The sequence below is a fragment of the Rhinocladiella mackenziei genome (genome assembly GCF_000835555.1).
Source record: "Rhinocladiella mackenziei CBS 650.93 unplaced genomic scaffold supercont1.1, whole genome shotgun sequence".
Taxonomy (NCBI): domain Eukaryota; kingdom Fungi; phylum Ascomycota; class Eurotiomycetes; order Chaetothyriales; family Herpotrichiellaceae; genus Rhinocladiella; species Rhinocladiella mackenziei.
This window is the reverse complement of record NW_013550604.1, coordinates 3764802-3789256: the sequence shown is the minus strand read 5'-3', so window position 1 is coordinate 3789256 and position 24455 is coordinate 3764802. Positions and strand designations below refer to the sequence as shown.

The 24455-nt window shown below is 50.9% G+C and overlaps 10 protein-coding genes across 10 annotated transcripts; 3 read left to right on the top strand and 7 right to left on the bottom strand.

Annotated features, from left to right (window-relative positions):
• Positions 1-571: 571 nt before the first annotated feature.
• On the top strand, positions 572-2370 carry Z518_01340 (uncharacterized protein; the record flags this gene model as incomplete). Its single annotated transcript, XM_013421941.1, has 2 exons — positions 572-849; positions 900-2370. 2 exons carry the CDS (start codon positions 572-574, stop codon positions 2368-2370), a joined length of 1749 nt encoding a protein of 582 aa, XP_013277395.1.
• Positions 2371-4081: 1711 nt separating this feature from the next.
• Z518_01339 (uncharacterized protein) lies at positions 4082-4472 on the top strand (the record flags this gene model as incomplete). Its single annotated transcript, XM_013421940.1, has 2 exons — positions 4082-4262; positions 4327-4472. 2 exons carry the CDS (start codon positions 4082-4084, stop codon positions 4470-4472), a joined length of 327 nt encoding a protein of 108 aa, XP_013277394.1.
• A 263-nt stretch (positions 4473-4735) lies between these two features.
• Z518_01338 (uncharacterized protein) lies at positions 4736-5110 on the bottom strand (the record flags this gene model as incomplete). The annotated part of the gene is made up of 1 exon (XM_013421939.1): positions 4736-5110. The coding sequence occupies one exon, from the start codon at positions 5108-5110 to the stop codon at positions 4736-4738; it is 375 nt and encodes a 124-aa protein (XP_013277393.1).
• Positions 5111-5521: 411 nt separating this feature from the next.
• Positions 5522-6445, top strand: Z518_01337 (uncharacterized protein; the record flags this gene model as incomplete). Its single annotated transcript, XM_013421938.1, has 1 exon — positions 5522-6445. One exon carries the CDS (start codon positions 5522-5524, stop codon positions 6443-6445), a length of 924 nt encoding a protein of 307 aa, XP_013277392.1.
• Positions 6446-6714: 269 nt separating this feature from the next.
• On the bottom strand, positions 6715-9173 carry Z518_01336 (cysteine-tRNA ligase; the record flags this gene model as incomplete). Its single annotated transcript, XM_013421937.1, has 2 exons — positions 6715-8794; positions 8848-9173. 2 exons carry the CDS (start codon positions 9171-9173, stop codon positions 6715-6717), a joined length of 2406 nt encoding a protein of 801 aa, XP_013277391.1.
• A 458-nt stretch (positions 9174-9631) lies between these two features.
• Z518_01335 (uncharacterized protein) lies at positions 9632-11404 on the bottom strand (the record flags this gene model as incomplete). The annotated part of the gene is made up of 2 exons (XM_013421936.1): positions 9632-10903; positions 10961-11404. The coding sequence occupies 2 exons, from the start codon at positions 11402-11404 to the stop codon at positions 9632-9634; spliced, it is 1716 nt and encodes a 571-aa protein (XP_013277390.1).
• A 2364-nt stretch (positions 11405-13768) lies between these two features.
• On the bottom strand, positions 13769-14854 carry Z518_01334 (uncharacterized protein; the record flags this gene model as incomplete). The annotated part of the gene is made up of 2 exons (XM_013421935.1): positions 13769-14505; positions 14608-14854. The coding sequence occupies 2 exons, from the start codon at positions 14852-14854 to the stop codon at positions 13769-13771; spliced, it is 984 nt and encodes a 327-aa protein (XP_013277389.1).
• A 1103-nt stretch (positions 14855-15957) lies between these two features.
• Positions 15958-17424, bottom strand: Z518_01333 (uncharacterized protein; the record flags this gene model as incomplete). Its single annotated transcript, XM_013421934.1, has 1 exon — positions 15958-17424. One exon carries the CDS (start codon positions 17422-17424, stop codon positions 15958-15960), a length of 1467 nt encoding a protein of 488 aa, XP_013277388.1.
• A 329-nt stretch (positions 17425-17753) lies between these two features.
• On the bottom strand, positions 17754-19562 carry Z518_01332 (uncharacterized protein; the record flags this gene model as incomplete). The annotated part of the gene is made up of 1 exon (XM_013421933.1): positions 17754-19562. The coding sequence occupies one exon, from the start codon at positions 19560-19562 to the stop codon at positions 17754-17756; it is 1809 nt and encodes a 602-aa protein (XP_013277387.1).
• Positions 19563-22897: 3335 nt separating this feature from the next.
• Z518_01331 (uncharacterized protein) lies at positions 22898-24415 on the bottom strand (the record flags this gene model as incomplete). The annotated part of the gene is made up of 1 exon (XM_013421932.1): positions 22898-24415. The coding sequence occupies one exon, from the start codon at positions 24413-24415 to the stop codon at positions 22898-22900; it is 1518 nt and encodes a 505-aa protein (XP_013277386.1).
• Positions 24416-24455: the final 40 nt, after the last annotated feature.

The following is a 24455-nucleotide window of genomic DNA, read 5'->3' as shown; positions in this document are numbered from 1 at the left end:
GAGAGACTCGCAGCCATATAGTGTTCTTCTCCACGGTCGGGTCTAGTAGAAGAGCGTAAGCTGCGGCCAACTTTTGGTATTTTGTATTCATCCGCTTTGGGAAAAGACCGTTGCCGGGCGGCTAGACCGTAGACGGTTAGTGAGTACAGAAACGGGACTTGTCGCTTTGTCGTCCCTGAATGCGAATCCCATTAACACCCTCCACCAGTTCACCGTGTCTACACAATAATTTTACCTTGCAGTTGGAGTGCCATCTATTCATTGCACATTGTTGCCTTGCCACTTATTGCCATAATGTACGCATTTTAGCTCGCCTGTGTTTCAATCCTTTCAGGAACCGCAGAGGACCCGTCAGGTCAGGGCGACAATCTGGTCGCGGTTGCGGAGACCCCCAACACATCCACGACATACTTTCAGCACTGCACAAGGTGCTCACATCTCTGCCGGGCTGCGTTGCGTACTTCAACGTCTTCCAAGTCACTTCAGTTGTGCATCACCCCGTGATTCAGTCGCGACACCATTCCATCACAACAGTCTTCATCTCCCTCGTCACCCAAACAACCTTGTCGCCATGCCGGAAGACTCAGCTTCTCTCGTTGTCGACCACTCCGATCGCCCTCGAACACCCTCCTTGCCGACTCCTGTTGGCTCCAGAACTCCTCCGACAATCCCCACCAATCGGCTGCCTCGAAACGACGACAGCATGTCCGCTATTAAACGAGCTACCGAGGCGATGGAAGCCGAAGCGTTGAATCGGAGACTGAAAGAGATTGAAAATGCCAGAGGACCGAGGGAGAGAACGCCTGGAAGAAGTCCGAGCCGCAAGAGACAAAGAATATATGGAGATCGGTGAGTGGAAGTGCGGTGTTGACATTGCCGAGACTGACGGGAATCTCTAGATTTATCCCCAATCGAGATGGACAAGATCTACAAGCCAGCTACAGCTTGTTGCATGATGACGGATCTCCTGCGACACCTTCTCGGTCGAAGAAGAAGACCCCTCACGGTGAACTCCACTTTCAACGGACTGAAGAAGCCGACAGAACTTATTCCAAAGTTTTGCGCAACGAATTGATGGGCGACACGGTCCCGCAAGACTATCGATCTCTGTCTCCAGATGACCTCTTTGGCAGACGGCAAACGCCTCCTGGTCAGCCACCCATTTCTGCCGTTCCTCCAGCATCCATCACTCCCACGACGCCCCGCAAGAATATGTTTTCATACACATCCCCACAAAAGGTGATGGGATCCGGTCATCCCACGCCTTCTTCCCGAGCGGCAAAACACCCTGGCATCATCAATCTGAATGCCCGGTCCGATTTGTATTCTATCTCACCCATCAACTACTCCTCCCAGTCTATTCTCCAAACCCCCCGAAAACCACCTCGTCCGATTGCCAAAGTGCCGTACAAAGTGCTGGATGCTCCCGAATTGGCAGACGACTTCTATTTGAACCTGGTGGACTGGGGATCCGCCAACATCCTTGGCGTCGGTCTGGGATCATGTGTTTATATGTGGAACAGTACCACCGGCAAAGTTACACAACTCTGCAAATTACCGGATAACGACCTGGTGACGTCGGTGGCGTGGATTCAGCGAGGCTCACACCTGGCCATTGGCACTCACAAGGGTTTCGTTCAAATTTATGACGCCGAAAAATCCAGGAGGTTGCGGACGATGACTGGTCACTCTGCGCGAGTGGGCGCGCTAGCCTGGAACGACCATATCTTGACATCGGGATCAAGAGACCGACTGATATATCATCGAGATGTCCGCAGTCCCGATCAATATCTCCGACGACTGGCCGGTCACAAACAAGAAGTCTGCGGTCTCCGTTGGAACACTGAAGACGGCCAACTCGCTTCAGGAGGAAACGACAACAAGCTGTGTGTGTGGGACAAGCTCTCGGAAACACCCGTCTATCGATTTTCACATCATGTTGCCGCAGTGAAGGCCATTGCTTGGAGTCCCCATCAGAGACACTTGCTGGCATCGGGTGGCGGTACCGCAGATCGATCCATCAAGTTTTGGAACACCGCAAATGGTAGATTAATCAAAGAGGTCGACACCGGCAGTCAGGTGTGTAATTTGGCTTGGAGCAAGAATAGTGATGAAATCGTCTCCACACACGGTTACAGTCAGAACCAGATTGTGGTATGGAAATATCCCAAGATGGAACAGGTCGTTAGTCTGACGGGCCATACGTTCCGTGTCCTTTATTTGAGCACGAGTCCGGATGGGACGACTGTTGTCACCGGCGCCGGAGATGAAACCCTGAGATTTTGGAAAGTGTTTGGCAAGAAGGGCAATGAAGGTCGGAACAGTGATGGCCTCGTCGGCAAATTGGCAGATTGGGGTGCAATCCGCTGACACGCTCCGTCGATCTTGGTTAGGAATCGGCCTATGCTACGAACCGGATATCACGACCTCCACGATCCTCATGTTCAAAATTGCGACCTTTAATCTCAAGACTTGACCCAAACCGAGGCTGATTCAAACCCCCAGAACATCTGCATCGGTTCAAAGACCGTCTCGAACGACGGCCGACCCGTGCAGCAGCAATCATCTTTGCAAATCGAATTGGAACAATTTTTCACACAAGGATGTAAGGTGCCCTGTTAGTACTTTATTCGTCTTTTATCAAAATCAAATTCGGCAAGCGAAAGCATATCCATCAGCGAACAAGTGAGCGGCCTAATTTCAGAGGCAGATTATCATGACTTTTAACGACATGTAGGCCAGGACGGGATGGAGTTGAATGGGCAGATTGACTATGCGAGGCTTTACAGTGGTGCTGAATTTTATGGGACGGGATAGGAACTTTTCGAGCATGGCGTTTGGTTGGTATCATGCATGGAATCTGGATACATGGGGATCCAGATCGGCCACAATCACAGCCGAAAGCCATAGTCATAGTCTAGTGACAGTATACTGCTGCCATTGCGCATTAAACTGAGTTGGTGGGCGCAGAATCCAAAAGAAATTTGAGGGAAGATAATCAATGCACACGTCGCCCAACTTCAATTGATCTCTTTTAAGTAAACTCTTCTATCAAACGACGGGTACGGGTTTTCCGAATGGTTCCTAGTAGGGACACCGACCTGTCTGTCGATGAATATAAAGCTGTATATCATGTGGGGTTACGCATTGTACAACACCAACCAAACACTGCAATCGGAAATGACGCGAACCTTGAGCCCATCGACCTGTCTCGTATTTATTCTTGTTCTCATCCGCAACCCTACCAACATTGGCGTAGTCGTGAACTTTGTCCCGGCAGAGCGCTTCAGAATATTGGCATCTCACCTTCGGAACTCTCTTATCAGGATAGCAACTCGTCATTTCCCATCAACGTACTCGGCGGACCATCCGTGTCGCCGTAGTCCATCCCTGCTTCTGGTCTTGTTTCCATTGCCACGCCGAAAATCGAAGAACTGGTTCGGCGAAATGTGGCCCGAGAACATATGGTTGCTCAATGCTCCGGCAAAAGATGAATTGGACCTCGTCAGGCGAGACTATGGGCCGAACACGGCGGTTTGAGCCCTGCGTCCTAAGGCTCCAGGACTACAGAATCACGAGGCCGAAGTCCATCACTTTTTCGCCCGGCCGATAGATGGACCGATTGATATGCCTGAATGTTGAAAATGAAACCGAGAGCGCAGTACCTTCGGCGAACGGCTGAGTTATATTCTGTTGATTGTATTGATAATGCTGGGTGAGTTGGTGCGATTGCGTGATTTCTCCTTCCGACCAGGATCGGTTGCTCTGTTGTGCACTAGGAGGGACGTCGTCCTGGAGAGGATAAAAGAGGCTGAGATGGCTCGAATTCTGAAAATGATCCCTATATTTTGGGGGTTTCTTTCGTTTCGTAGAGGTTGAAAGAGAGTTCCTTCAGCTCCCGTTTGAAGGGCGTATCGTAAATTGTGTTTCCTCCTCCTTCTTTGTAACCAGCGACTCTTACAGATCAGCATAAATCCTTTGCGTCGACGGCATCCTCCGTCAACGTCCCTTGATGCCTGTCAGACCCTTCGGGGGGGGGGGACTTGAAACCATCATCATCTCACCATTTGCCGAATTCATAATGTCCGTTTCACCATTTTCAGTCCAACATGATTACGAGGTCCAAGCATTCAACCAGCTCCGCGCCCGGTACCTCATGGCCGAGAAAAGCCGGAAGGAAGAAGAGAAGGTTCTCAAGAAGGCATTCAAGAATGATCGGCGGATGAGTTTGCAGACCGAAGGGGAGGCGAAGGGAAAGAAGGGTGAGTTTGGTGAAAATCTGTGTGGATTCCCGGTCTGTGATTGCTGACGTAGGGGCTTTTGTAGCCGCCACTCTCAAGGTTCTGATGAGAGTGTTTCGCACAGCTCCGAAGGAGAGGAAAAGAGATTGTGGACTCGATGAGGATGAAAGGAGACATCTGGTGGATGATAGTGATTCGGACGAGATTTCTTTGAAGCAGGCGTTGGAGTGAGGATTTATTCCGGCGACTTGATTCTGCCCCTTCAAGTTTGGTGCAACCCTTGATTTGGGCAGGAACGTGGCGATGGTGACCGAGCCTGAGCCGTGTTGCAAATTTTTAGCCCAATTCAATGCTGCTATAGTTGCTTGTTCCGCGTTCAGCTTCGATTCGTTCCTCGTGTATCTTTAGTGCCGCGTTCGTGAGTGACGTTAATCTGTCCCAATCCCGTGCATGATGTTGGGAAGGGAGCACCGCTCTTCTTGAATTATCTCCGACTAGTTTCCCAGGCTCCAAAGGTTTCGATCCCTTTCCCCTCTCGCGACCACGCCACCCAGCCAACTCCCTCTGGCCTCGATCCTTAAATTGACGCCCTGAGAGCTGACCCACTGACTCAATGCGCCAGTGACAGCCATTTCATCGTCCCTGGGGATTCGGATCCAGACGTTGGCGCCATTGACTTTTAAAATGTCGATCCCAATGGCCGTGCCTGTCAGACCCAGGTATTGCCGCAGTGCCGCGGTCAGGTATGAGCGAGCTGTTATCTCGTCGAGGGATTGTTGAGGCTGTGGTGGCAGAGACTGGAGAGATAGGTGGAAATAGGTGTACGGTGGGTTCCGGAGGGTGAAAGTCGTCGTGGCTTCATGGGTCATTGGTTGAAGCATTGGTGGAAGGAGGAAGCGGCAAATCGAATCAGAGGAGTCAGGCATCAATTGCGATTGATGAGTCATTTACCAAATGCAAGGAGATAGCCTGAGATAGAAGCAATACCAAAGGGAACATCGAGGAAGTCCCTACTAGGTGGTTACCGGGGTGGCCAGTCACGGAAAAAACCAAGACCGTTGTTGCATGCCGATTGGTCGATTCCAACATCACGGATCAATTTCTACTCTCCTCCTACTTTGCACAGGACGAACATGTCCTTCATTCATTTCTTCATGGAGGACATTTTCACTCTCCCTCCTCTCCCCCTGATGGTTTCAAGGCTGAGGAATTTGTCTCCCCTTCTCATCAGACGCGTTTTACCCACCCCTGCGCTCTCATCATCCTCTCTATCCAGAACCATGTCTTCCACCACCGCCGGGACATCCACATTCCATCTCCCTGACTCGAACCCTAGCATCCCCATAACCCACCCATCATCCCTCACAAAGGACCAACTTCTTACCTTTCCCGCCTTCAAACTCTGGCTGGGCACACTACAAAAGTCCCTGTCTCTACAATACACCTCACAAGCCCATCCGTTCCATTTCTCTCCTTATGCTCTACGCTCAGTCGCGATCCAATCCGTCGACTTTTTTCTAGGTGATCGGCTCGGATTTCTCAAGTTAAAAGCCACCGTCACCAACGATGCCGGTGAGCATTTGCCAGGCGCCGTATTCATGCGCGGCGGGAGCGTTACGATGCTCATCATCTTGTCTCCCGAGTCAACGCATCGATGGACGGACACGCGAGAAGAATACGTGATCTTGACCATCCAGCCGCGCATTGCCGCGGGGTCTCTCAGCTTTGTCGAGCTTCCTGCCGGAATGATCGATGATAGCGGCACGTTCGCGGGCGCCGCCGCCAAGGAGATACGCGAGGAGACCGGTTTGGAAATCGCGGCAGATGAACTACTCGATTTGACACAGTTGACAATGCAAGCACGTATTTCACCTTCGGAATGGGTCCCTGATCCTGCTCACCATACTGCCACTGGGAGTGATGTCAAAAGTAGTGATGTAGATGAACCCCATCTCCAAGCAGCCATATACCCATCGCCCGGTGGCAGTGATGAATTCATACCCATTTTCCTGGCGCGCAAGACAGTGCCTCAGGCATCGATTGACGAACTCAAAGGCAAATTGACCGGGCTTAGGGGCCATGGGGAGAAAATCACGTTGAAGATCGTGAGGCTGGATGAAGTGTGGAAGGTGGCGGGACGGGACGGCAAGACGTTGGCTGCGTTGGCGCTGTACCAGGGATTGAAAGGGGAGGGAAGGATATGAACGTTATCATTTGGAAGGTGAAGGCGAAGCATAGAGTGTCGAACGAAACGAGGAGAACTGTGCCATACGGATCTAGAATTATAAGGCGTTTGGATCGGCAAAGCGTGTCGTGGCATGGCATGTCATATGACGGATGACCGGTTTCAACCTGGGTATGGGTATCTAATACACTCGTTCCGAGGAAGGTGAATGACGAAAGGGGCCCTGTCAAAACAGAAAAAAAGAGAAAGAGAGAAATAAAAAGGGTGCCAAAATCAACGGGCTAACAACTATTGAGCAGTCGAACCGTTCTGCATCGCAGCCAAATACTTTTCATGCGCTTTTCTTTGAGCATCCCATTCCTTCTTCAACTTCTTGACCCGTGACGCCGTCAAAGGAGAACCGTCCTTCGCAGCAGTTGGTATCCCGTCAGGATCCCAGGCCGAGTACTCGCTAGAATTTGGGGGTTTGAACATTTCCATAGGACTGAGTCTTCCCTTCTGCAACTTCTCTTGCGCATCACGCTCTCTCTTTTTCTTCGCTTCCTCCTTTTGGCGAGCCTTATCTTCTCGCTCGCGTCGTACGGCTTTGAGACCTTCAGTGACAGGTCGAACCAGAGCGGGAGCGTTTTCACGGTCTTCAAGGTAGATGTCCAATTGCCAAAGATCCACGTCTCGGACGCGGTCACAGAGTGCTAGGATCTGTTTATTGAGATCACCCGACTCGACGGGTGATGCCATCTCGAGGGCATTTCTGCTGAACTCACTCAAGGCTCGAGCGTACGATGGCCTTGGCCTTCCCATAGCGGATGGCTCTTCCAGACCGGGCGACGTGGAGACGATTTCCTGAACCTTTTCAGCCGTGATGGATTTCGCAATTGCAGCTTGTCGAAGTTCATCTCTCATCTTAGCCAGGGGGTAGACATATTCTTTTGCGGCTTCGGGAATATCGATACCTTTCCAGCCTATTTGTCCTGTGTCGGCCGGCTCTGAACCATTGAGACCAAAGGTATTGACGAGACGTGTGACAAAGAGTGCGATGTTTCTGTGATCGTACACCGTCAGGTCGGATTTTCTCGCACTGTTGTAGGCATTAATCAGCGCCGAAATCGTGTTCATGGCGACCGGGGTATTGAACGAGTCCAAGAGTGCAGCCCGGACCTTTTCCTCTGCATCCCGAAGAACATCTTGGAGGATTCCTGGTTGCTCGTCTGTCGCATTCGCATCTTTGAGATTCTCCATGGCATTGAGGAAGAAGTTGTCCACTCTGTCCTCCCAATTTCTGCCTTCGACCACCATATCATCGGTGATCTCTATGCCATCTTTCCAATTCCCAAGCAAGAAGACAATCCGAAGACTCCGAGCCGTCCATTCTTTTCTGACATGAAGTGCTTCACGAATGGTGGTGAAATTTTTCAACGACTTTGACATTTTGGAGCCTTGTATGGACAAATGGCCCATGTGGAGGAAATAGTTCACCCATTGGTTGCCATCGGCCCAAAATGCTTCACTCTGAGCAAGTTCGTTATCGTGGTGTGGAAAGGCCAAGTCGATTCCTCCAGAATGAATATCTATTTGACGGCCAAGTTTTCCCGAGGCCATTGCGGAGCATTCAATGTGCCATCCTGGTCGGCCGAGGCCCCATTCACTTTCCCAACTTGGTTCACCGGGTTTAGATGCTTTCCACAAAGCAAAGTCGGCATCGGATCTCTTGAAGCTTTCATCCTTTTGAGAGAGCGCGCCTTCTCCATCTGCTTGAAGGTCTTTGTCGTTTCGACTCCAAGGTGCTAGCCTAGCATAAGGATATCCGGCCGCTTCAAACGCTTTTATGTCAAAGTATACTGACCCGTCTGATGTCCGGTAAGCGAAGTGGTGGTCGACAATCTTCTTGACAAAGTCGGCAATCTCCTTGCCATTTTCTGTGACTCGGACTAGATCATCTGGATCCATGACATTGAGGTCGTGCATGTCTTGGAAAAATCGGTTCTCGTACTCTTTCGTCAGTTTGGTAAAAACGGCGTAATCATCTCCTCGAATACTCTTTCCCAGCTGTTCGTCGAGCGCGAGGCACATCACATCGCTTACGCGGTTGTAGAATTCGTGAGGGGTCAAGAGTTTGGGATCTTGCAGTAAAGCTTTGGCAGCGATCATGGCCGTATGGATGTGCATCTTGATTTTGGCTTCCTTGTCACCAGGTTTGGTTCCTGCCTCCAAGCTTCCGCCGAGAAGGATATCCGCATAGGTATGCTCGATGATGTCGTCGAAGGTTTCGGGAGTGACGAGAGTTTTGGGGCCCAATCGTTTCAGATTTTTTTGGATATAGTAATGCCAGGCACGTCGGACGTCTTGACGGACTTGGTCGTCGATATATCTGGGCAGGAAGTCAATTCTGAAAATCTTTAATTGGGTCCTCTGTCCTCATACCTATGGTTCTTCTTGTATTCATCGTAAAGATGTCTCTGCCTGGCCCGCAGGATGATTTTGTCGTCAACATCGGTGATATTCATAACGAATCGAACTTGGAAGTGAAAGTAGTCTCGCAGAATCCGACGAATGATGTCGGTAGTAACATAATTGCGGGCATGACCCAAGTGAGCGTCATCGTAGACAGTGGGACCGCAAGCATACCAGGTGATGTGCTCGGGCTGTAGGGGAACGAAGGGAACTTTGGATCGCGTCAGCGAGTTGTAGACTTTTAATTGCGGCTGGTGGGTTGAGCCGGTAGGCAAACTCCAGGGAGGCTGAGACATCTTGAGGGCTTTGCAGAGATGTGACGCTGATGAGCAGAAAGAACGTCTCAAATAGCTCATGAGCCCTCAACCACTGACTCACAACTCACCAACCTCAGGCTCAATATAATCGGGCGCCAGGGACGCTGGAGTCACCCATGATTAAGTCAACGCAGATGGATGCCGAGCCTTTTCGGTCGACTTGCCTTGAAAAACGGTACTTTGATACCCCAGACTCAACTAATAAGTGTTTAGCGCGCCAATTAATAGGGTCTCCTGGTCACGTTTTCTTTTCTTCTCTTCTCTCACAAGTATCAGGTCGACTCCATTCTCTGTGAGTCAGCCAGGTACTGTACCAAGCCACTATTACTCCGTAATCGTATGCACAGTCATTCTAGTTCTTCATCATGATGAGAAATGTCGTGATAAATGCTATACTGAATCATCAACGCCCGCCCCAAGACTCGAGACTCCGAATGTCATGCTGAATTCCTCAATGGCAAATACCCCTTCCAGCTCAGCCCGATTCTATCGCTCCTATTGGAGAGCCATTTGTATCCCGACCAACCCGCTCGGATGACAAGTGCCCATAAAAATACCACCAACAAAAAGCTCCACCAGCCCCCTTCCCTTTGAGGAGTGACCACTGGCGAGAGTCCAAGTAATTGGCCATTCTTGTCCAGAGCAGCCACACGGAAACGAGAATATCCCGTTAATGAGCTCAGATCAAAGCTCTCTTCGAACTCGTCTTTGTCAACAATATCGAGGTCGATAAATTCGTTTTCGCCATCTTGGGCCTCCGCTCCTTGCAGGGTCCAGGCCGATACCTCTGTCGCACCGTTCCAGCTGACAAAAAGTGTTTGATCCTGGATCTTGGCCACGGGAGGATCGAGGGGTTTTCCCACCCAGTCTGAGTTCTTGAAGGCTCGATAGGACACAACCCGTCCAAAGAAATGGAGTCTCGATGCACCATAATGCGTCTCACACAGCAGGTTTCCGTCCGCGTCGAATTCGCTAAGTGCCGGGTAATGGCCCCATCCGACGAACACGTGATTTTTCTCCCGAAGAAACTGTACGGATCCCTGCGAAGGTGCCCGACCTTGTTGCAGAGAGACATAATCATGCAAGAGCGTCACTGTCTTGTGGGCGATATCCAGCTTCAACATCATGCCTCGGCTGTATGGACCGTCGACATGTAACGGGCCCGCTTCCTTATTGTCAAAGAGAGTGATGATTCCCTCTTCCTCGGACACCCATCTCGCGTCGTGCTGCCATCTAAAATTCAGCGCATCTCCTCCGGAAAGATCCTCGAATTGGTTCCGCTCCCCCCCAAGAATCCATAGAGTCTCGCCTTTGGGGCTGATGCAGGTGATGGTGTGCGTATGACGGGACGAAATTAGGTAGTTTCCTTGCGAGTCCTTGTCGACGCTGTTGATGTGGAAAAAGTCAAAGGGGATGCTCTTGATATATCCACCGAATGGGTTGGTCATGAAAGTTTCCGAGACTTGGAAATGATCCGAGGCTCTCCACTCGAAAAGGAGATTGCCGGTCTCAATGTCGACTTCCTGAAAGCCGCTGTCGATGAGCCAACCATTGGAAAATTTGCCCAACGAAGATAGATCCGCCGGGGTGACATTGTAAAAGGTCATGAGCGCGGTGTCGTCCTGGGTGATTTTAAATTCGTGGAGATCGCCATGGAGGTTGTCTCCCACGGCGGAAACTTCGTGTGCCACTCGGTACGACTCGTCCAGCTAATTTAATCTCAATTCCCATGTTCGACGAAAACCCATGGAGGGGAGAGGACTCACCATATAATACGAGCCCAACCCCAAAGTGCCTTCCTTCCTTCCTGACCAAAAGGTCAAATACTGCTTACCCTGATAGAGCTGAGGTTGAAAATTCATCGTGTATTTATAATCTGTCGTCGCCCACACCAGTTGATTCTTGGAATTGAATATCGCCGGCCCCCCCTGCCGTACCGAGTCCCCCTGGATCGTGAGGAAAACCAGTCCTCCATCGCAGCCACCCTCCTCCTTTATCGTGACTATCCGTGGCGATGCGAAGCCATTTGTTATAAATGTCTGGGATGGGAAAGCCCCATACAAGCCCCAGTCATACAAGTACGGGTTTAAAGTCGGAGAAAACCATAAAAATAAAGGAATGATGACGTGTGAAATGGTCAGAAAGATGGCGATCCCCCCCACGACAATAGCCAGCGGGATCAGAAGCAGCCGAGTGGTAGGCAGCTTCATCACGGGAAAGGGACGCGTGCCTGACGGCAATGAATACTAAGAGACAGAACCATTGCGTTTCATATCTATGAAGGAGAAAAAAAAGGGGCGGCCACCGAACGACATATATGTACTATGACTGTCAGGGATACGGTTGAACGCGTTTAAGACTTTCAGCGACACGCATGCCCTGCCCTGCCTTTGCCCACACCGCATGGCAAGAAACGGCGCCGCGCCGCAGCCCCTCCCAAAAAAGATAATCTGTACTGGCACGCAAACCCCCCTCCCCCCCAAAAAATGGGACGCAACGCAAGACGTGCCAAAGCTGAGAGGAGTTGGGCCAACCAGGACAGGTGGGCTGGGGAATCAGACTACAAAAGACGCGGACCGATCAGATACAAAAGTGGTAGTTCATTCATCGCATAGCCTAGTGATCAGGTCAGAAACTGCGTAATCTCGGGGGGGCATTGCTAGGCGCAGAGCACCGCACTAGCACGGGCAGAGAAAATGAAATCGTTCAATAAGGCGAACATGGGCACATGTGGACACGGGGGAGACACATGCTCGGTACAGATCCCCTTGGACGGAGCGATAATGCGACAACCTGCAGGCAAAACTAGCAAGGCACGATGAAACAACACCCTATCAATGTGGCATGAGATGCGACAAGAAAGAGTGGCGACCGCGCGACATTTGGGGCCCAAGCATACTGTAATGGAGAATGCCAATTCCCACCAATGCTGAGGAGATGATTATCGCCATGGTTGGCACCCCCGTTGGTGAGAGCTTGGTATCTTTAGTAGCCGAGCCAGGACGAGTCAGTACTGGTGTACACCTTGTATGGTGGTTGATTGGACCGCTGGCAGAGTTTGGCCAAAGGAAGGCTTTCGATCAACGACTCTATCTGATAGCACCGGTATGGGTGTCAATGGTATCACACAAGAAGTTCCACCGGGTAATTACCCGCCGCATTAGAGGCACTAGAGGCGAAGATGGAGGGCGCCGGTGGCTTCGTCAAAAGGACTTGGGTCAAGTTGTTTAAACGAGTTCGAGTTTTGTCCCAATCCGTGGGTAAGAGACGAGATGGGCAGGGCCAAAAAGTCTTCATGACTTGTCCGTGATCCTTGGAGTCAGGCCCTCTTGATCGCATTTGATCAGCACTGCTGAAGTTTCTGGCGTCCAGGCCCCACGGCCCACGGCCCGCAGCCCCTTGGGGCCTGGAAAAAGGGGAGGGGGGGAAGTGGATGCTGGATGTCCGCCCGCGACACGGTGAAAGATTACGGAACGGGCAAATGTCAAAAGATGGCGAAAGTGAGCAGCGCTCGAGCTCAGTCCTTCAGGCCGTGACGGGAACGTCCCGAGATGATGAAAGAGAGTACCGACAAGACGTGATTAAGTTAACTTAACATTTAGAGTTACGTGCCACTGGTCCATGTAATGCGAGGGATCTACCGATATCCTTTCTCCATAACCCATGCGACACGAATCCATCTCCCATCTCCATTTCGGTTTCCCATGAACCATACTTTTTGTATCATCTCCAATCGCTTCGCCCTCCGAAATCGAAAGGATCCTTCGTCTCCTTCTATCGTTAAACCCAATGCAGTCCGCGTTTGTTCTCCGTACTCCATTTTTCACCTTCCGGGCCTGTAACCCTCCCTCACCACCACCCACTATCAATAAACCAAAAACTTAGGCCGTACGGGTATCCGACCAATATCCATCTCCACGTGCAACCCTAATCCATTCGGTATCTTCGAATCTTCTGCAGTGGCATCCAGTGGAACGCCGACCAGCAACTCGCCCAATTGATATCCAGGCCAAGAACATTAGATTGAGGCGCAGCAAAAAAGAGCTCAGGAACTGACCGGGGAGAAAGACCCAACTTGGTCCACGGTGTCTCCCTTGGCTCATGCACCGGCACGATGCACGAACGATACAATGCACTCGAAGTCTTGTTCCCCTCATTTTCTGCGACTGTAGCTGCGACCTGCAACTCCCGAACGGAGAGTAATATCAGAGTTGAAGAGTCACGATTTGTCCTTTTTCTCTTGCTATCTCGGCATCTCTGATCCGTGCAGACACAATAGGTAGGGAGACAGGCGAGGAGAAGGAGAGTCGGGGTTCTTGGCTTGATCATCGATTTGTTGTTTGCAGAAAGTATTATCAAAAACTAAAAAACCTTCAAGCGAATGTCCAGAGGCTGTTGACTTGGTAATTCTCTTGGTCCTTTTTGCGCCATTCCCATACGCCAACGCATGGTCCGTGTCACACACTCTGGACTTGCACACTCACGAGTTACACGTACTGGTACAGGTACTGCTCACTTCCGTCGGCAATGCCGTTATTGTTGCCGTACTCCGTAGTTCTCAATTTTGGGGTATCTCACGCGGCCTCCATGTCCACAGACCCTCTGGCCAATTTTCCAAATGGTCCTTTGTCGGCATTCTTGGAAAACTGCATCGCTTTTCTCCGAATGCCCAAGAATGGCAGGAAATGACCGGGGTGGAAAATGATAAAGATGATGACGACGATGTACATCATGCTCGAGTCGAAGACATAGAAGAACCACTCATTGTTGAGTAAGTAGTTGCTGGTGCCCAGCGAGTATTCGATCAGACGCAGGATCGTTCGAATGAGGATAAAGACGTTGGCGACATTGATGACCATCAGGAAAAGTTGCCAGTTGCGCTCCTTGGTCAGGGCCACGTCACGCAGCGTCGTGCGCAACATGACGAAAAGTCGGAAGCTGGCGATGACGAAAAAGCCAAAAGTGAAGAGTTGTAGACCCAACCCGGCCAGCACCACGTCTCTTCCACGTTCGATGTTTTCTTGGTCGTTGGACCCTGCGATCATAGCACCACCGATGGTTTGCACGACGAAACTGAGCACGTCGAAGCCCACGAAGACGGGTGTAAGGCGACGGGCGGGAACCCAGAGGTGTCGTGCGGACTGGAATCGGACGGGTACAACCCACAGAACGACGCGGCCGAACGCCATGTAGCAGGCGGCCGCCATGACTGCTGGTGCCACGAGGATGAGAACGGTTTGGACAATGAAAGGGCCTCTTTCGTCGAGATTCTTGATCGAGATGGCGCGAGAGAGATATCCGACGAATTCAACTGATTGACTGTCAGCGCTGGCCTCCAATCCTCATTTACAAAGCTCGCGGTTCAGATGCAGTTTCCAAATCAAGGATGCCAAAGACCAGGAGAAGGACTTACGGATGATAGCGAAGTTCATCACCCACCAGAACCAAGCTCGATGTCGAAACATCTGGAACAAGTTGATCGCCAGTGCAATGCCATACAAAGCGATGAAAACGACTGCTGCAGCGAAAGATGGCGCATAGTTGTATCGACCTTCTGTCGCCCATTCCTCGGGAGTTTTATCTGCAGGTCCGCTGTCGAGTGCTCGAGTGGCCAAAGCCACCACGTGAGCGAGAGGGTCGTCGGCTGGCCTGAATATCATGTTGGCGAGTCTCTTGATCTCTCCCCAGAGCAAATGGGCAAGAACAAAATCGCTGCCGGGTCAAAATGATGAGCCTAGGAAAATTAGGAACTGAACGTGATGTTGTGGATCTCCAAAAGACAAGATGATGGGAGGAGATTTTAAATGTTTCAGAACCGAAATCCTGATGCTGTCGACTTCCTGGGTCTTATAGTAAAATTTATCCCCCGCCCACAGCCCAGCGTTTGCCCAAAATGTTATGAGTAACCAAGACCCCTGCATAACATCATCAGCTCAGATAAGGCTGCGACCCTGCGGGACCGAACCAAGAAGTTCGAGCTCTGTGCACTGTGCTTGCACGGTGGCACTGCTAAGACCCCGTGTCCGTGGTGAACGACCCTTTGCAGGAACAGGTGCGAAGAGCAAGGCAACCTCTCTCCAGCGTAGTTCATTACCTCGCATGGATTGTAGGATCAAGAAAAGACAACGCTCGGCAAATAGCCAGAGAGTGGAGCGTTTCAAATCAGAGAATGACAGATCAGGATCATGTCACAAAGCCAGTCTTCGGCCGTTTGTATCTCGGTCATTGGGAGTTGGGCCAATTTTCTTCGCAACGCCTACCCGCCAAAGTATAGCGCTTCTTTGGAGTAGCCTCGCCATAGGCCCAATCAATTTTGCACTGGGGTTTGTGGCAGTGCTTAACATGGTTGAGAGAAAGACCCTCGCGGGTTGGCCTAGGTTCGGGAAAACCCTTCTCATTTTCTGCTCGTGGCGCAAATAGTTTTGAAAATTTCTCATTTTCTCAATTGTGCCTGTCCACCTCGCAACGTCACGTGTCAGGCTGTGAGGACCCTTGCCACGTTTTCCTGATGAAATCCTTCAGCTTGAAGAACAACGTCCCAGGCATCCTATAATTTTGAACATTCAATCAATACGGAGTGCATTTCATTTTCCCGGCGCCTATTACTTCCGAGACTCTTTGTTCCATGAATGTCGCGCGCACGAAGGACCAGGCTCATGCCATGCAACGTTCAACCTGAATCAGGTCAAGAGTCCGAGCAAAGTCGGGGCTGCTGCAGTAGATCTCTGCACGGTTTCGTCATTCCCATTGAGTGCAGTCTTCATCATTGACCACCATTTTCCGTTTCCTCGTCGTTCGCCACCTTCGCATCACTTTTATTTTGACTTCTTGCTCTCTGCTTCGCCTCCTTCTTAAGTTGTCGCTGACTCTTCGGAACATTCGATGTGATCTTGACATGCTTGGACCATTTGGATTGTGCGGCTGCTTCATCCTCTTCTGTCCAAGCCCTCGGAAGAACAGCGAAGACTAGGTACGCGCTATGCGTCTTCAACTCCAACTCTGTTCGATGAACGAGTTTCCCGCCGTTGAAAGGCAATTTACCTGCGTCCTGCTGCGCCTGCACGCTCTTGGCAAGTTTGCCATCCTCTGATGTCCCAGCATGGAAACTCTCCGCACGCTGCTCCACTTCTCGTAGCCTCGCAATAGCTTCGTCGACGTCCGCTGCGAAAGCATTCACTCCTCGCATCCCTTCGTATTGATGGCCCGTGTACTCTCGTCGAATGTCTATCCGCTTATGTTGCACCTCAACCATTTCTACGTCCAGCCAGTCGAACCTTCGGAGAGCGGATATCGTCTTTTGAGCCTGCTCAATGCAGGGACTGAATGTACAGATGGACGTAGCCGACAGTGGGTCCAGGACACTGGGTACGCTCTCCTGCTCGCTTCGTGTTAGATGAGGCAATGCCTCCCATGGCGCAGGTAAATCCAGAAACACAGCATTGGCTCGAGGAGATTTTTTCCCAGGACTGTCTTCATCGTCCAGGAGAAACCCATCCCGATATACGTCTCGATGTGTCGCGTGGACAATAGTATCTAACCCGTGCTCGGCCATCTCCGCCTTGACCTTCTTATGCCGTTCCTCATGGAACTCGAATGTGAAGACCTGGCCGAAACATTGGGCATCCGCGGCAGAAGGTTCGCTATCAGCGTCATTCTCAACACGACGATCCGGATAGCCGTTGAAGACTGCTCGAGCGGCAGCGTGCGTGAAGCTTCCACTCCCGCTTCCAGCTTCTATCAGTCTTGATCCCGGCCTCGCTCTGATCCTGTGCAGAATGTAGCTGTAATCCGGCGTGTACACCACCTGCGTTCGATGCGGCAGACTCGTCGTCCAGCTTTCAGGCGTAGGTTGTAGCACGTGCACAAATCCCGAACTCGCAGCGATAGCGTCCTTGAGCACCGGTGGTGCGGTTGCGCCTCCATTTGCTTCCGTCAGCGCATCAGCTTTACGTTTCTTCGCGTTCGCAGTGTCCTTCCCCTTCCACCCTCGAGATCCCGTGTCGACTTTGCTCGCGCGAATTTGACTTCCCCATGGTGCTCCGATGATGGTGGAGTGAGGGAACGATCCGAAACGAGTGTTGGTAACGACGCCCTCAGCGTAGCCTTCGTCTTCGGCACTGGTGGCTTGAGTGGTGAGGATGATTGGTAGTGATAGATCTCTACGAAGGTGCAGAGAGGCTAAGTCATCCTCTTTCGTGACCGGGCCTGGGGACAGGAATGGGGACACCATGGTGGCCGAAATTTGAATTTTTGTGGAATAAGGTTCTCGGGATTTTTTTAAAAAAAAAGAAAAAAGTCTTGTCAGCTTTTTTTCTTGGCAAAAGAGTGAATCAGACCAAATTAAAACATGATCGGTACGAAGCGCTATTTAATTCTGTCACGGGGAAATTGAAGTGGGAGTTTATTGGATCGTGGAATGGAATTTTGATATCACGTGCCCATTTTCGGGAAACTTTTCCCTTTCGCTTGTACATATTTTTGGCTGTACCAGACATAGACTCTCTCGTCAGGACATGCGCTTTCCCACAGCTCCCCCCCAAGGTAACTGTGACTCATTGCCTAGAGGTCATCCCATGGCCTCCTGGTACCATCACATACAAGGCCAGGTTTTGGCAATGTCCCATGAGCGAAGAAAGCCCTCACAATCTCAGAGACGCATTCATTCGGCCTGGTGATTCCTGAACAATGTCCAGGCTTATCCTGCGTAAGAACCACACTCCCCTCATGCCTTTCGGACATCTTGACTGCATTGCGCACTGGTGTCACCGGATCCGCCGTGTTTCCAATGAACAAGAGGGGACTACCACGAGAATCATAATCTGTTAGGTTGGATTTGAAAGGACCCGTGAACCGATTTTGAGATGCCGGACGCACAGAGGCCGGCCAGTGAATGCAGGGTAAGATGATTTCTGCCCAGATCGATCCGACCAAGGGGGATTGTGACTCCAATAAAGTAAGATATTCTGCATAATCGGGTTTCGTCCAGGACGTAATATCGTCACCATCACCGCAAAGGACCGACATTGTAGCTTCCCAACGCCACGGATAGTCGAAAAGACGTGTCCGGTTGTCCATAATGCCGTTGGGAGTGGTGTGTATCGGAAGGAGAGGTGGTAGTGGTAATGGGACAGAAGGCGGAAAGCCTCGCGGTACGGAACGCCGCCAAACTGCCGCTGCTGTCGAGACGTCTCCTTCCATGAGAGCAAACAACATGAGTGCGAGGAGGGGCCAGAGAGGATACGGTGAGTATAAATGAGCGTGGATAACGGCTTTCATGTCGAAGTATGTGTGAATATAGGCATTGCCATTGTAGACGAATGGGATTGGGTTGTCCTGGAGCTCTGCAAGGAATGCCTCAACTTTTGCTTGAATTTCCTCTGGTCCACGAATCGAAGGTTCGAACAAGGCACATTTCGACCCTGCTTCGTGGCAGTACTCAAAGAACTTGGCCCAGGTCTTGTTGTTGTCTTGAAGATTGGTCGTCCAGCCGGTGGCAGCATAATCATCCGCATCGACAACTCCGTCCAGCACCATCCGGCCGATGCGTTCGGGGAACATACTGGCAAAAGTATTGCCCAGGTACGTACCGTAAGAAAACCCCCAATAATTCAGTAGCGGGGGGTCGCTTTGCGAATCCGAAGACATAGGCTTCTGTCGATCCTGTCGTGGTCTGCCTCTCAATTGCAATTCCTTCTGTAAGTCGGCATCGACCCGATCGATGATTTCCACCATGTCTCGCGCTACCAAAGCTGTGCTCACGAACTGACGGCTGTTCGAGCCATCCGGAAAGTGTCCGTTGTTGGTTCGTTGGCACGCAAGCCCAATAGCTTGATCAATGCCCCATTTCAAATCAGTAGCATACTGACTTGATTCGAGGCTCCCAGCTCCTGTGCTCCGCATGGACAACTCAATTCGTGCGGAATTATCATGAAAGCAGGCTACCTCGGGACCTGAGAACTGTATACCGCGAGGGTCGAATGAGAGGATCTCAAAGTGTTGGTTGTCATTATCGACGATTTTCTGTATGCCCTTTCCCGCGGTTAGGGTAAAGCCAACTCCCGAGCCGCCCGGGCCTCCTGGATTGATGACGATAGTACCGCCGAAAGACTCGTCTGCAACGTCGACAACAGCAGGCAGCCTGACGATCGCAAGAGAAATGGTGTTGGGATTTGAGAGGTTCGACCAGTCAAGGGGGACCTCGAGTTTGGAGCATTCGAAGGAGCCATAACACTTGTGATACTGAAGCTCCTTAGAGGACTGGATTGTTGCCCAGTTGAAGTGCTCCACCACTTCAAACGATGCCAAAGTTGTACATATCAGCCTTGACAGTAGCAAAATCCAACCAAGGGCGCCGGAGGCTAGCGTCATCATCTATTCCAATCGATGGTGGTTATATCAATGAATGGGTACCTTCGGCTTTGCAAAGGCCGCTTTGGCTTCACCGTGACTCAATGTGGACAAAGTACATACTTTCGTTACAATATTGGATGAGGGGATGAGTTGGAATTGGTCACCACTCTTCATTAGGCAACCAGTTTTCTAAGTGGTAATTCTCCAGCCTTAGATCAACACCGATTGCCTGGCCTCACCGATTCGCTGCATTTGGCGTTACATAAGCAAGAATCTGATGCTCTTGTGCATTTTATGATAACCAGAGACAACTCTTTGACTGTCTTGCTCCAACTCCCAGAGTTCTACCATGAACTGGTCGCCAAGGCGTCCCTTGCACAAACACCCCCATCCTTCACGGCACCAGCACCGCCGCAGTCGTGGCTGCAATGTCTGACTCTGATTCTGACCCCGTCTACAGTAGCAACAGTCTCGACCAGCGGCACAGATATGAACCAAGAAATTCTCAAAATCTGCAGCATGCGTGCAGCGGAGGAAGGGTTGGCCCACCGAGTCCGTGCGTATGAATTCCAACGCGCTCTCGCTCCTCGATGAGACATTCACTTACTCAATTGCAAATGGACCGGTGTTCGTGCTACCCCGCGACGGCGTCGACGCCTTGAGAGACGTACCGCATGCTTAAGCCAGGCAGGGTAACCCTCGTCAACTCTCTCGCCTACATGCTGAGTATAGAGCCCGTCCAAGAAACTGCGAAGACCGCCAGACCTGTCCGGGCGCCACTTCCGTGGCAGGGATGGACAAATGGTCCCAGCCCCAGTTCCTTCAGAGCAAAATTGAAGCAGGTGACTTCGAGGGAGACAAGGTCATGGTAGCGCAAAGGAAGTGCTCTTGTGCTACAACCAGAGATCACGCGATTTGGGACGGCGCTCGGGAGGTTCGTAGGAGGCACTTCGACTACCGGGTGGCTTCACAATCTGACTAGGAAAATTGAGACGAGGCAATCGACATTGTGAAGCAGGAGCTGCGCAAGACTGAAGGATTCGAGTCACTCCCGACCGTGGGAGAATTCGCTGGGTCTATCGTCATGATTGTGCACTTGGGTGGCGATCGTGCTCGAATACAAACCACAGAGCCCGACATTTCTATTAGCATGCCTCCTGAGGCTCTTGAAGCCAGGGCCTTCATCTAGGGTATCGGGAAACCCCATACACATTCGGCTAATATTTGTCTCTGATTGAATATCGTAAGGGAGGATCTAATTGACGGTATGCGCCTTTCCTTACGCATGTGTTTGGCATCGTTGATTCTCATAGTTCCATTTAAACATGGCCCATGTTTCATACGGAGGTACAACAGTGCCCAGAAAACGAGGACGCGAAATAGCTAATGGGAGGTGCCCCAAGATGCCGAAATTTCCGGGGTCCCATGATCCAGGCATTAGAGACGATCTCGTGTGTGAGAGAATGTAGCCTAGCCTCCATGCATAGAACAAGAACCCGATTAGAATGATCATGCCTTCAAGGTGGTAGTAGTATCTCAGGGCCGCGTATTTGTCAAATTGTTGGTACGTAAAGATGGTGGCAGCATGAATGATAGGGCCAAACACTGAGAATCCCGCTGCAAGAAAGGCAGAGAGGCGAAGGTTTCTGCATTTCGTGCTTTGCAGAGGAGGATCCACAACAGGAAAGCCTCTCAAGAGACCCGGGGTGCCAATCTGAAAAGTCCCAGTTAGGAGTGGACGACTGACTAGAGAGGCCGTGACGTGCCATCGATCTGTAAATCTTCTGCAGATGTGGTTCGCAGTAGAATCCGATATAAATCCCTGCAATGAAAGATCCCAGAATTGGAAAGATAACCGCGATGTTATCCAAGCGGTCCCGTAGATGAGAGGAGTAGGCAGAATGGTAGATCAGTGTATAATATGTTGAGGATATGCCAAAACAGATCACCAAAGTGTCAGGAAGATATGAAACCCAAGCTGGTCGGTCCATGCAGCTCGTGAAAAGTGCGAGATGAAGTAGCGGGATAGGACTTCATTATCCAACAAGGCTGCGGCAGCAGTGATGAGATGCGGGTAACGCAGACGGTTTCATGGTGTAAATATGGTAAACTCTGGGTGCAAAGACGGACGGAGTTCGTGGCTGGTCGATAGCATGCGCGTATGTAGTCATTATGGGCGTACCATGTTAGGACTTAGTTGTTATTGAGGATACACGGCGCAGGAGCCCTGTTTGGCTGAGTCGCACCGTTCAAGCCTGGCAACAGCGTATCATTCAAGCTCTGGTTTGGTCCGATCGATGTTTTAGTGGCCTGGGATGGGCTTCTCGACACGGCCTTGTGCGTGTGGAGGAATCTTACGTCGGGCTTCAACAGCGTCTCGAGATAGATGGGGGGCCAGGCAGGACATCAGGAGGACGGCAAAAAGGCTGCTGCATTGGACAACAATATCAAAAGGAATAATGATCTATGAAAAGACTGTACGCAGGTGGGCAGCAGAGAGTAGATCGTAGCAAAAGATGGCCGCTTTTACCATACTAGGGCTAGTCCACACTACTAATGGCACTAGCGCTATTTAAATAGTGCCTCATAGGCGACTCACCAAAGTAACCAGCACACTTAACCGCCGTGGCTTCTCTTCTGCTTGATTTTGTCTTCTGCATGACGCCCTAGGGAATGTTGGAGGGAAGAGACAGCACAAATACATACTATACACCGCTACTTTGCTTTCTCCTTGCGCCTTCGGCCTGCCCTCGGTGACAAGCCAGGCGAGGCCTGGATCAAAGTCCTGTTTGACCCCGAGATAGTATATTTCTTTGTGTAACTGTTCTGGCATCATTTTTATTTGATGCACGGCGTCTGCTCAAGCCTACGCTTCAGCCGTGGTCCGATGAAGGAGGAGAAGTCGATCATCCCAGCATATTCGAGCAACGTCGTCGGATTCAGATCCTTAAAGGCAGAATTGACGCGTGAGATCTACTATGAGGCTTCGTTCTATATTGCTTACTGGCTGTCCCTGACTAGATCTAATGCAGAAGTCCTGCATGTCGAAAGTTGCAGGCCTACACGCCTTGAAACAGCCGAACGTGGATGTTCGACACGACCAATCCATCGCCTTCTTCGTCCAAGGCTTAATAATGATTCAGAGAGCTTATTCTTGCAGATGTCTTCTTCTAAGTTGCCCAGATAATGTACATTTCATCCACCCTCATGGGGCCCTACCTCTATCCGCATATCTCACTGTCAATTGGACCTCCTTTATTCTACATGTCTGATATTTCTTCAGTGAGCAGGATGTCGATCCACGAGATCAACCTAGATATGGGCCAGGACCGGTGCCCTCCGAGTCCTGTAAATCACCACTCAATGACATGTTGAACACCCGTTTCATTTCTTTTCCAATTTCCCACCGTTATAAATTGAAGACGGGCTTTTCTTTCTCCATGAAATTCAATCTTGACCTCTCGGACTCTTCTCTCGTCCGGGACATTCTTTCTCAACTCCTCGGCCGATGAGAAATCTACCTCTTCTTCCTCGAGAACCCTCTGTTCCTCAATTTCCAGCGTTTTTGCAGCAATCTTGCCAGTCATGATGCCGTCCCAAAGACATTCCCGTCGCGCACCCTTGAGCAACATATCCAGCGCCTTTCTCCGAAGTTGCGGGTTCCGGCAGCGTGCGGCAACAGTATGGAGAGGCATGACGATCCCGAGGCCCGAATGGCATAAGGCGCGCGTTGATCCGGCTGGGTCATCGTTGACCAAGAGTCCACAATACTCTAGCATCTTCTCAAGTTGGGGCTCCAAAGCGTCGAAGGTGGCTTCACGTTTGTCTGGCCGAAGAGCGTCCATCCGCAATCTCATTTCTATTAGGGTGTGGTACAGGCGAAGAATAGTGATGCCGTTCTCGACGGGATGGCTACCTGCCGAGAGTGACTGGTGGGAGGAAAGAAGTTCCAGTGCCTCACAGCTACTCTTGAGTGCACGCAACAGTTCGTTTCGTCGCGTCTGAAATGCAGCAAGCTGGTCCGGTGTTCTAGGAGGATTGAATTCTGTTGTCTGAAGGAAAGCAAGCATGTTCTGAAAGAGGCTCTCGACGTAATTATGCGCGTCCGCGACGGATGAAAACCAAAACACAGGTTCCACGTCGCACACAAGCAAGTCCCGATCCCACTTCGTCAGAGCCTCGTCGTTGATCATACATCGAACTTGCCCGTACATGGCAATAAGAATCGAGCGTAGCAGCTCGATGGGAACTGGATAAGCTGGATTTGAGGCCTCTTGACGCCACGGAGAGGCATCAAAGTCTTGCAGAAGTTTCAATCCTGAACGGATATGCTCAATCGCCTGTCCTAGATATCCCTGAAGGCTGGAAAGATAGGTAAAAAGTATGGACGCTGTCAGGATACAGCATGTGCTCTCGAGGGATTGGCCGTTCGTCGAAGCCGACTGAAAGAGATTGTGCATATGTCGAATGGAGTGATTGGATTGCTGAAGAGCAAACTGCATCCCCGCCGCAGATTCATGCGGGTTTGGTTCGTTGGAGCCCTCCAATGTAAAGCTCTCATATGCAGCTCCAAGGGCAATAACCAGGTGTCGGATAGGTGGAAAGTGGATCGCTGCTTGTAGAACTTCTCGAGACCAGAACGGAAAATGGAAGTACCTGCCCAGATCCTGACAAGCCCGCGTCTGGAAGTAGTCAAAGCTTCTTCTCTCGGTCTGAGACGCAAAGAGATCAGAGTGTATCTGCAAGATGTTATTGCTGGGTGAAGGAGTATTCGACAGCTGTTGATAGCCATCGCACTTTCGACCAGTGGAGACGCATCGATGACATTCCGGTTTCTGCTCGTCACACTTGACTTTGCGAGCTCTTCGCATTGGAAAGTACACGTTAGTCTCGATGGTTTCCTCGACACCA